Below are 11,984 nucleotides of genomic sequence, written 5' to 3'. Positions count from 1 at the left end.
AGGGTCCCTAACGGGTAAGTTGCGAGAGCTAGTTGATGTAGCAATTAGGAGGCGTGTAAATATTCTATGCGTTCAGGAGACTAAATGGAAGGCCCAGAAGGCGAAGGAGGTTGAGGATACTGGCTTCAAGCTTTGGTACACGGGAGCAACTCCGGGTAGGAATGGTGTAGGCATCTTGATTGATAGGAGCCTTAAGGATGGAGTCGTAGAGGTTAGAAGGCAAGGCGACCGGATTATCCTAATCCGGTTGGTAGTTGGAGATTCGGTTTTGAATGTGATCAGTGCCTATGCCCCTCAGGTAGGCCTTAGTGAGAGCACCAAGATGTAGTTCTGGGAAGATCTAGATAACATGGTTAGTACCGTGCCTATCAGCAAGAAACTCTTCATAGGAGGAGATCTCAACGGCCATGTGGGTGCGACTAATGTAGGGTTCGAGCGAGTGCACGGGGGTTTTGGATATGGTAGCAGGAGTCAAGAGGGGGAGGATGGGTTGAACTTCGCGTTAGCCTACGACTTGTTGATAGCGAATACCGTGTTTAAGAAGAGGGAATCCCATCTTGTGACGTTTCGTAGTGGACAACACTCGAGCCAGATCGACTTTATCCTTGCTAGGAGGGAGGATAGACGTGATTGCTTAGATTGTAAGGTGATACCTGGGGAGTGTGTTGTCCCTCAACACAATCTTGTAGTGGCGGACTTTCGTCTTCGTGTACGTGTCCACCGGGACAAACGTGCCAAGATTGCGAGACAAAAGTGGTGGAAGCATAGAGGGGAAGCGGCACAAGCTTTTAAGGAAAGGATGCTAGGTGAGGGGACTTGGGAAGAAGGAGAAGACGCAGATGACATGTGGCTAAAGATGGCAACATGTGTTCGGAAGGTGGCCTCAGAGGTGTTTGGCGTGAGTAGGAGAGGCAAACAGGAGGGGAAAGACACCTGGTGGTGGAATGACGAGGTGCAAAGGGCTATTAAGGAGAAGAAGGAGTGTTTCAAGCGCCTCCACCTTGACAAGAGTGCAGCCAACATCAAGGGCTATAAATTAGCGAAGAGGGTTGCAAAGCGAACTGTGAATGTAGGAAATGGTAAGGCGTATGATGACCTGTATCAGCGGCTAGGCACGAAAGAATGGGAGAAGGACATTTATAGGATTGCTAGGATCCGCGAGCGGAAGACAATGGACATCAACCAAATCAAATGCATTAAGGATGGGACAGATCGACTGCTAGTGAAGGATGAGGAGATCATGGATAGATGGAGAGAGTACTTCGACAAGTTGTTTAATGGGGAGAGTGAGGGCCCTACCTTTGAGTTAGATGACTCTTTTGACGATACCAATAGACGTTTTGTGAGGAGAATTCAGGAGGTAGAGATCGGGGAGGCTTTGAAGAGGATGAAGGGAGGTAAATCGATGGGCCCTGATGGTATCCCCATTGAGGTGTGGAGATGCATAGGAGATAGAGCAATAGTATGGTTAACTAAGCTTTTTAATCTCATTTTTCGGTCAAACAAGATGCCGGAAGAATGGAGGAGAAGTATATTAGTACCTATCTTCAAAAACAAGGGTGATGTTCAAAGTTGTACTAACTACCGTGAGATTAAGCTGATGAGCCATACGATGAAGCTTTGGGAAAGGGTTATCGAGCATCGCCTAAGAAGAGTGACAAGTGTGACCCAAAACCAATTTGGGTTCATGCCTGGAAGGTCAACCATGGAGGCGATTTTCTTAATACGACAATTGATGGAGAGATATAGGGAACAGAAGAAGGACTTGCACATGGTCTTCATTGACCTTGAGAAGGCATATGACAAAGTACCGAGAAATGTCATGTGGTGGGCCTTGGAGAAGCACAAAGTCCCAACTAAGTACATTACCCTCATTAAGGGTATGTACAAGGATGCGACGACGTTTGTCCGGACATGTGATGGCAACACCACTGACTTTCTTATTAACATAGGCCTACACCAGGGGTCAGCATTGAGCCCTTATTTATTTGCTTTAGTGATGGATGAGGTCACAAGGGATATACAAGGTGAGATCCCTTGGTGTATGCTCTTTGCTGATGATGTGGTGCTAATTGACGAGAGTAGGGCATGGGTTAATAGGAAGTTAGAGCTGTGGAGACGCACGTTAGAGTCGAAAGGGTTCAGACTTAGAAGGACCAAGACCAAGTACATAATGTGCGATTTCAGCGCAACTAGGCATGAGGGGGGAGACGTTAGTCTAGATGGACAAGTGGTGGTCCAGAAGGATACTTTTCGGTATTTAGGATCGGTGCTACAAAAGGATGGCGACATTGATGAAGATGTTAGGCATAGAATTTCAGCTGGCATACTTTGTGACAAGAGGGTGCCACAAAAGCTAAAAGGCAAATTCTATAGGACAACAATTCGTCCGGTGATGCTATACGGTGCTGAATGTTGGCCTACAAAAAGACGACATGTCCAGCAACTGAGTGTAGCAGAGATGCGGATGTTGCAGTGGTTTTGCGGGCACACAAGGAGGGATAGAGTCTGGAACGAAGTTATTCGGGATAGGGTCGGAGTGGCACCAATTGAGGAGAAACTTACCCAGCATCGGCTGAGATGGTTTGGACATGTCCAACGAAGGCCTCCTGAGGCGCCGATGCGTAATGGGGTTCTTGAGCGGGTCGATAATATAAAGAGGGGTAGAGGTAGACCTAAACTGGCGTGGGATGAGTCGGTTAAGAGAGACCTTAAGGATTGGAATATCTCTAAAGAGATAGCTTTGGATAGGAGCGCTTGGAGACTAGCTATCAATGTGCCTGAACCTTGAACTTATTTCTTTCGGGTTTCATCTCTAGCCTACCCCAACTTGCTTACGAAAAAAGGCTATGTTGTTGTTGTTGTTGGTGGTCAGTGTTGAAGGTCACTTCAGAAAAGGGTTCTAAGCTACAATGGTAGAGAACAAAATATCCGCAGCATCATGTGTTGATATCTCTGGACTACATACATATAAATCTTTCCAATTTGATGACTCTCAGTGGACGGATCAAAACAGAGTAAGGCAATATAGACTCGAGGTAAATGACCAAAGGTTACATAAGAAACTTTATCACAGGATAAAGTTATTAGTGTCATATGAGCCTCCTTTTAAACCGTCCAATTTGAAGTGTATGTCATGTAACTAAAAGAAAGATTAATTGTTTGAGACACAACAGTGTAGTTCACCACCATACCGGAAAGTACAGCAAATCATGAATAAAAAACGAATTGAGTATATACCATACCATTAAATAGAGGTCAACGAATGTATAAAATAGATAGATGCATCCAAATAAACTGCAAAGTCAAAAGGAATTCTTACTTAAGAATCACAACAGCTGGATAGATGATGACAGATGTTGTAATAATGATATGGAGAAGAATAACCACCTGCAAGAGGTGTATACTAGTCATAAATAGCACAATGGAAGTTAAAGCATACAGAATAGAAAAAAGGCTGAATCCTTTATAGAATTCGACACTCAAATTATACATATATTACTCCAAGTTATACATAATAAACAATAAAAGGGCATGTTCGGTGAAAATGACATGGTCATTTAGAAGCAACTTTTCTAAAGACTACACAGTGCTGTGAGAGAAACTTACATGTTCACCAATGAGCTTCCTTCTAATCAGCTTCTCAGCCATGAGCGCAACAAGTGGGAAAATTGGTAACGTGAGGCTGCAATAAACAGAATGATTAATCCTGCGAAGCTTACTGCTGTTAGTTGAAACCCAGTAGAATCAAATGAGCAAAGTATATCTACCAGCACATAAGAAGGGGCCAGTCTCCCAGTGACCTTGCACTGAACCAAAATCCAGCTCTTATCAATAGGCCATACTGCAACAGTAAATTCCGAACATGAAAATGTGATAGACGCATACTAGAAAAGTGTGCAGAAAGCACTGGAACCAAATGCTAGTTCTGGAGATGGATTGGGAGCTGTGAATGAAATTAAGGGAAATGAAAAAGTAAAGTAACAAACCTTCATTAAATTCTCAATAATGAGTCTGCTGTTCACTGCAATCAACACAACAATGCATAGATTCAAGAGACCCGCATGGCTCTGGAATCAAGAGAACTGATCAGTTTCAGGACCTCAATGTTATGCAGCAACCACGAAATATGACTTGGATCAGTTAAAGAATAATAAGATAAACGAAAATTAATTAACTGATATTGCAATTAAGTTCTCACATGGCTTACAGACAGGATTCACTCATAGTTGAAGAAGAAGATACAAATGACATTTGATGTACTAATATTATAGTAAAACTCTCACAAAGACAACTGTCCTCTGGTTGAGATATGGTCGGAGTGGCACCAATTGAGGAAAAACTTACCCAGCATCGGTTGAGATGGTTTGTACATGTCCAACGAAGGCCTCCTGAGGCGCCGGTGCGTAATGGGGTTCTTAAGCGGGTCGATAATGTAAAGAGGGGTAGAGGTAGACCTAAACTGACGTGGGATGAGTCGGTTAAGAGAGACCTTAAGGATTTGAATATCTCTAAAGAGATAGCTTTGGATAGGAGAGCTTGGATACTAGCTATCAATGTGCCCGAACCTTGAACTTATTTCTTTCGGGTTTCATCTCTAGCCTAGCCCAACTTGCTTGGGAAAAAAAGGCTATGTTGTTGTTGAATATTGTGAAAAATTGTATGTTAATTAATCCGACATATAGGTATAAAGTAATTTGGGAACTTAATAGGTCGGATAAACCCCAGTTTGACTGTATCTCGTGTTTTGCTGATGGATGGTAGTCAACAACCGAATCAGTGACAATAAAAAAAATGACTAAGCACTTAACTTGAAGCAAATTTGTTAAATTATGTTTCCCAATGTATTATCAGTTTTACCTGGATAATTGACAGAAGCATCATCTTTTGTGGCATATGAAATCAAAGTGGAGAGTTTTCATATCAATTTAGTAGAACTACATATACTAGCAATTTTATCATCTTTTAAAGTATTTAAAGAAAATTTAAAATATATTAATTTGATTTTAGGTTGTTCTAACGATAGCAAAAAATGGGTACACAAAAGGAAGGCAACTCGCCCCGCACGTCCCATGGCCACACCAACCCGATAACCCCTGCAGCCCCCTACTGCCCGCTCCCCTACCCCTTCGCTGCGCCGAAGTCCCTGACAGGTCGGTCACACCAGCTTTTGTCCTTCCTCACAACAACTCCGCGTCCTCTCACACACCCGCCTCGCCACCGTGCGCGGCGCCGCGACACCACCTGCCCCGCTGACGCCACCCTGCCCTGCTGTCGGCCACGACGCCTCGCGCGCACCTGCGGCCTGCGTCGCGCCCCCAGACCCTAGCCGTGGAGGGCACGGATGAACTCCACGTTGCCCTACACCGCAACCGTCCCATCACCGCCGCTCCCTCGACGCCCGAGCCCCCAACGCCCCCGAGCGGCACCTACTTAAACCCCCGCACTGTAGCCTTGAAACCCTAGAGCCCTAGAGTTCTTCCCCTTCCGCCACTGCTGCCAATCGAAGGGGAAAACCAGAGCAGAGTAAGTCAAGGAGTGTTGGAAATATGCCCTAGAGGCAATCATAGAGATGATCATATTTCGCGAAATTTAGATTTACGAAATTCGGCCAAGAAGATAGAGTTTTCGGCATTTTAAGTTCGGACGTCGGAATCGCATAACTCTGTTTTGCAGGTTTTGTGATTGGTATGGCCCCTATGTGTATGTGATGCATGTGTGTAATTGTTCCATGACCTGCATGTCGTGATTATGACAATTTGGCTGGAGCCATATGAATTGTTGCATTTGATGTAATGGCCTACGTGCCAACCTGTGATGATCCAAGTCGTGAATGTAATTTTATTTACTAGCTATTAGGTGCAATAGCAAGTTCTAGTTCTTGGAGTTTTCATCACATGAAATATGGTGCACATGTACATGGAGATGGAGATCACCAGAAGAATAAGGGCCATACTGATTCACAATTATGTGCTTGCCGTTCTTGACGTTTTACTACTACGTGCGTCAGAGTAGAAGTAGAACGACCCCTCACAAATTTTGAGCTATCATGCCCTACCAACTAAACCTTGCACTGTCACATGCCTTGTACGATTGGTGGTGGGTCTATGAAATTAGGGTGCCACCAGTTTTCCTTGGCTAGACAGGTTCATATCGGATACTTACACGCATAAGAGTTGGTTAGCTTGACAAGGTTAGCTTAACGGTTAAGGACCTTTGGGCATAAAGGTTGGGCGCCGAGACATGAGATGTCACCCAACAACAAGAGTCATATGAGATATGATTAGCAAAGAGTTGCTTACCGATCTACCTTGTCCTCTAGCGGTGATGCTAAAGCTCACTAGTCGACTTGATAGTTGTGGGTCTTGAATCACTAAGAATCAATGGAGGGATATTGATTTTAGTGGGAGTAGATTCTGTTAAATTATTTAATATGATTTACTCCATCATGAATACGTTTGTCTTAGTATTTTGCATTATTATTTTATTGTAGATCATGGTCCGCAATAACACCCAATCCTTTTCATTGCGTTCGGTCCTTGAGAAGGACAAACTGAATGGGCAAAGAATTGTTCTCAGGGCAACCTGAGAATTGTTCTCAGGGCAGAGAAAAAGGAAGATGTTCTAGATACCCCCATTACCAGAAGAGCCTGCTGATGATGCACCTGCTGAGAAAAAAACTGCTTACAGAAAGGCTTGTGACAACAACCTTGGAATAAGCTGCCTTATGCTCGCTTGCATGGAACCTGACATACAGATGCAGTTCGAGACAAACCATGAGGCACACAATATGATCGTGGCGCTTCAGGACATGTTTCAAACTCAGACCAGGACTGAAAGGTTCAATGTGTCCAAGGCCTTTGTCGAGAGCAAGCTGACAGAATGTGCTGCAGTGTGTCCACATGTAATCAAGATGGTTGGTTACACACAGAGGTTGGAGAAGCTGGGCTTCCCACTTGGCCAAGAGTTGGCCACTGATTTCATTCTCGCTTCTTTACCACCGAGCTATGGGAACTTCATCTCGAACTACCATATGCACAGGGCTGAAAAGGGCTTGAATGAACTGTGTGGCATGCTCAAGACAGCAGAGTGTGACATAAAGAAGAGCACAGGCAGCGGCCATGTGATGATGTCTATCCAGAATAAGCCTACCTTCAAGAAGAAAGGTTCTTCTTGGAAGAAGAAGGGCAAGACTAAGGTTGTGAACCCAAAGCCAAACCCTGCACTCAAGGCTAAACCTGGACCAGCTGCAGATAATGAGTGCTTTCATTGTCACGAGAAGGGACACTGGAAGAGGAATTGCAAGCTGTACCTCGCCTCGTTGAAGAACTGTTCTTCCACCTCGGGTACGCTTGTTGTTCATATTACAGAAATATTTCTCGCTGACTCTTATGTTAATTCCTAGATATTTGATACCGGATTAGTTGCTCATATATGCAATTCGATGCAGGGAATGACAAAGAGTAGAAGCGTTGAAAGAGGAGAAGTTGACTTCCGCGTCGGCAATAATGCAAGAGTTGCTGCTGTGGCCGTCGGGACGATGCAACTTCACCTACCATCAGGATTTGTCTTGGAGCTTAGTAATTGTTATTTTGTTCCTAGTTTGAGTCGAAACATTGTGTCTCCTTCATGTCTGATGAAGGATGGTTATTCTTTTGCAAGTGAAAACAATGGTTGTGTGATCTCTAAGAATAACATGTTTGTGGCTCTGACATCCATTAAGAATGGACTATTTATTCTAAATCTTGATGATTCACCTGTCTGTAATATAATTGCTAAAAGGCCTCGGCTTACTGATTTGAATCCTACCTACATGTGGCATTGTCGTCTCAGTCATATAAGTGAGAAACGCATGAAGAAGCTCCATGCGGATGGACTTCTAACTTCGTTTGATTTTGAATTATAGGAGACATGCGAAGCTTGTTTGCTGGGCAAGATGACCAAGATGCCATTCACAGGTTTTCCAGAGAAAGCATCGGACTTGCTAGAACTCATACATACTGATGTGTGCGGACCTATGAGCTCGACTGCTAGAGGAGGATTCCAATACTTCATAACTTTTACTGATGACTTGAGTAGATATGGTTACGTCTACTTGATGAGGCATAAATCTGAAACCTTTGAAAAGTTAAGGAATTTCAGAATGAAGTTGAAAATCAGCGTGGCAAGAAGATTAAAGCTTTGCGATCTAATCGTGGAGGCGAGTATCTGAGCCACGAGTTTAGTAATCATCTGAAGAGTTGCGGAATTGTTCCACAACTTACGCCGCCTGGAACACCTCAGAGGAACGGTGTGTCCGAGCGACGTAATCGAACTTTGTTGGACATGGTTCGATCGATGAAGAGCCAGTCGGACTTACCATTATCGTTTTCGGTTTATGTTCTAGAAACAGCAGCTTTCACACTAAACATGGTACCATCTAAATCCGTAGTCAAGACACCATATGAGATATGGACTGGAAAGGTTCCCAGTTTGTCTTTTCTGAAAATTTGGCGTTGTGAAGCATTTGTCAAACGTCTCCAGTCAGACAAGCTTACACCCAAATCAGATAAGTGCATTTTTGTGGGATACCTAAAGGAAACTTTAGGGTATTACTTCTACAACCGATCGGAGGGCAAAGTGTTTGTCGCTCGGAACGGAGTTTTCCTAGAGAAAGAGTTTCTCAAAGGAGAGAAAAGTGGAAGGACAATGCAACTCGAAGAAGTTCGAGATGAGCCAATAGGTCTTGACTCTACAAGTGATGCTAATGTAGCTGAACAAGTTGAGCCGCCTATAGCAAAAGAAGAACAGCCACAACCACGAAGGTCGGCAAGGCTCCGCCAAGCGCGAGAATTATTATTGTTGGACAATAATGAGCCTGCGACATATGCAGAAGCAATGGTAGACCCTGACTCCGTAAAATGGCAAGAGGCCATGGAATCCGAAATAGAGTCCATGAAAGAAAATCAAGTTTGGAACTTGATTGACCAGCCAGATGGTGTAAAAACCATAGAGTGCAAATGGATCTATAAGAAGAAGAAAGATATGGATGGAAATGTTCACATCCATAAAGTTCAACTTGTTGCGAAAGGTTTTCGACAAGTTCAAGGAGTTGACTACGACGAGACGTTCTCGCCCGTAGCGATGCTTAAATCTGTTCGGATTATTCTAGCTATTGCTGCACATTTCGATTATGAAATATGGCAGATGGATGTCAAGACAGCTTTCCTGAATGGAAACCTGACCGAGGACGTGTATATGATGCAGCTCAAGGGTTTTGTCGATCCAACCAATGCTGGAAAAATATGCAAGCTTCGGAAATCTATTTATGGATTGAAGCAAGCATCTCGGAGTTGGAACATTCATTTTGATGAAGTAGTCAAAGGGTTTGGCTTCATTAAAAATGAAGAAGAGGCTTGTGTTTACAAGAAGGCAAGCGGGAGCTCTATTGCATTTCTAATCCTGTATGTGGATGACATACTGTTGATTGGAAATGACATTCCTATGCTTGATTCCATAAAGACTTCACTGAAAAATAGTTTTTCGATGAAGGATTTAGGGGAAGTAGCATACATTTTGGGAATTAAGATCTATAGAGATAGATCGAAAAGACTTATAGGATTAAGCCATGATATTTATATTGACAAAGTGCTAAAGCGGTTTAGCATGGAGGAGGCAAAGAAAGGGTTCTTGTCTATGTCACATGGCATACACCTTAGCAAGACTCAGTGTCCTCGGACGGCTGATGAGCGGGAGTGCATGAGAAAAGTTCCATATGCCTCGGCAATTGGATCTATTATGTATGCAATGATAAGTACACACCTAGATGTTTCTTATGCTCTAAGTGTTACGAGCAGATACCAGTTTGATCCAGGTGAAGGTCACTGGACAGCTGTGAAAAACATTCTTAAGTACTTGAGAAGAACTAAGGATGTGTTTCTTGTCTATGGAGGTGAGAAGGAGCTCGTTGTAACGGGTTACACCGATGCTAGTTTCCAAACCGACAAAGACAATTCAAAGTCCCAATCAGGTTATGTGTTCACAATGAATGGTGGTGCTGTAAGCTGGAAGAGTTCCAAGCAGGAGACCGTAGCTGATTCTACAATGGAAGCCAAGTACATCGCAGCTTCGGAAGCTGCGAAGGAAGGTGTTTGGATAAGGAAGTTCCTTATTGAGCTTGGTGTGGTTCCAAATGCATCCAGTCCGCTGGACCTTTACTGTGACAACAGTGGGGCTATTGCGCAAGCAAAGGAGCCTCGGAATCACCAGAAGAGCAAACACGTTATGCGGCGATTTCATCTAATTCGAGAGTTCATCGAACGTGGTCAAATTAAGATATGCAAAATACATATAGATTTGAATGTCTCAGATCCGTTGACAAAGCCACTCCCGCAGTCCAAGCATGAGGCGCACACAAGAGCAATGGGTATAAGATACATTCTAGATTGACTCTAGTGCAAGTGGGATACTGTTAGAAATATGCCCTAGAGGCAATCATAGAGATGATCATATTTCCTTGTATTCATGATTAATGAAGTGTTCCTTGAATATCCATGAAAGGCAACTTGTATTGATTGACAATTATGTGAATTATCTGTGAGACTCTTTACTTGTATGGTTATTCTAAAGCTGTTCCTAGTCAGAGTTCATGTGAGGACACACATGGATATTAGACTAGCACATGTATTAGTTGATGACTATGTTTCATAAGTCATGGACATGTAGATGTCAAACTAATAATGTGGGCTCATGTGGGACATGAGTCTGAACTGACCCAACACGAGAGATGGTGATTTCTCATTACACAATATGTACGCTGTGTCCTAAGACCTGAGATCGTCGTGTACTCAAGATGTGAACCGACTTACTTAGGAGCCATCAAACGCTGCACCGTAACAGGGTAGTCATAAAGGTGGCTTTCGGGTCTGTCAAGAAGCATGCTGTGAGACATAGTCGGTCAAGATGGGATTTGCCCCTCTCTACAAGAGAGAGATATCCCTGGGCCCCTCAAGTGATTCGGATCAGGAAATGCATGGACTTGCTGGGGTTAAGAGTTAACCAAGGATTCCGAATCACAGGATCGAGAAAGAGCGATTGGCTTAGAGCTAGACCAAATATCGTGAGGCAAAAGGAACAACATGTATATGACATTGTGACGGCTCATCTGATATGATCTTTGCGTGCGTATAGGAGTTGACATGTCTTGCTAGAGGCCGCTGTCTACTATTGGGCCGAGTAAGAGTACTCGGGCCATGTCTATTCGCATGTGAGCCCATATGGTCACACACTTAAGGAAAAGATGCCTGATAAGGATGAGATCCAAATTAGACTGGGCTTAGGTGCACTAATGGGCCTCTCAGTCCCAAAGGAGGCGCCCAATGTGGGGCCCAAGAGGAGCCCACCTAAGGGAGCGCCCAGGGGCTATAAAAGCAAAGGGAAGGGGGCACCCAAGGCTAACCCTACCTTTTTCTTGGATGCCGCTACAGTACCCCCTATGCTACAGTACCGCGCCCCTGAACAGTGCCGCGCTACAGTACCTCCCCCCCTCTCTGGTGCGCCAAGCCCTAGGTCGCCCTCGAGGACCTAGCAGTCCGGATCGCAACGCTTCTTCTCGTACGTGTGGATACCTTGGAGGTGCCGCATCTGCTGCACAAGGACGAGCCGCGCGTGAGGAGGTTCTCGCAACTGCACTGTCGGCTACATCTGTTCGACTACATCGACGCGCGACAGAAATTCCGCATCCGCGCGTCTAGTGGTAATCTCGTGATCTATAACAGCAGTAGATCCTGTTTATGGGGAGAAAAATTTTGTTTTGTGTCCCCATATCCCTACAAGCAGGAGGAGAGGAGAACGAGGAGGAACGGCCACCGCTGCTGGAGCACCGTCACGCCAGTGCCCATACACCTTCACCGCCGTTGCTGCGCTGCACGGCACGACCTCGATGCTCCCATGCTCCGACTCTCCGATGCACGAAGCCCTCCGACTACGAGACCGACCGGTGAGCG

The 11,984-nt window shown here is 44.5% G+C and overlaps 1 protein-coding gene across 1 annotated transcript; it reads right to left on the bottom strand.

Moving 5' to 3' along the window:
• Window positions 1–3,237: 3,237 nt before the first annotated feature.
• Window positions 3,238–4,127, bottom strand: LOC120704867 (diacylglycerol O-acyltransferase 1-2-like). Its single transcript, XM_039989402.1, has 4 exons — window positions 3,990–4,127; window positions 3,771–3,844; window positions 3,610–3,685; window positions 3,238–3,390 (listed from the first exon to the last, which is right to left on the bottom strand). Exons 1-4 carry the CDS (start codon window positions 3,993–3,995, stop codon window positions 3,319–3,321), a joined length of 228 nt encoding a protein of 75 aa, XP_039845336.1. The 5' UTR covers window positions 3,996–4,127; the 3' UTR covers window positions 3,238–3,318.
• Window positions 4,128–11,984: the final 7,857 nt, after the last annotated feature.

Source organism: Panicum virgatum, chromosome 4K, assembly GCF_016808335.1.
Source record: "Panicum virgatum strain AP13 chromosome 4K, P.virgatum_v5, whole genome shotgun sequence".
NCBI lineage: Eukaryota > Viridiplantae > Streptophyta > Magnoliopsida > Poales > Poaceae > Panicum > Panicum virgatum.
Note: the sequence above shows the minus strand (reverse complement) of the source record. Positions and strands in the feature narration are given on the sequence as shown.

What these genes read in the sequence shown, in the direction of transcription:
- LOC120704867 (XM_039989402.1), bottom strand. An exon ending in TGGCCCCTTCTTATGTGCTG is followed by an intron (nt 3,686 to 3,770) that starts GTAGATATACTT and finishes TGTTTATTGCAG; the next exon opens with CCTCACGTTACCAATTTTCC. An exon ending in GGAAGCTCATTGGTGAACAT is followed by an intron (nt 3,391 to 3,609) that starts GTAAGTTTCTCT and finishes CACCTCTTGCAG; the next exon opens with GTGGTTATTCTTCTCCATAT.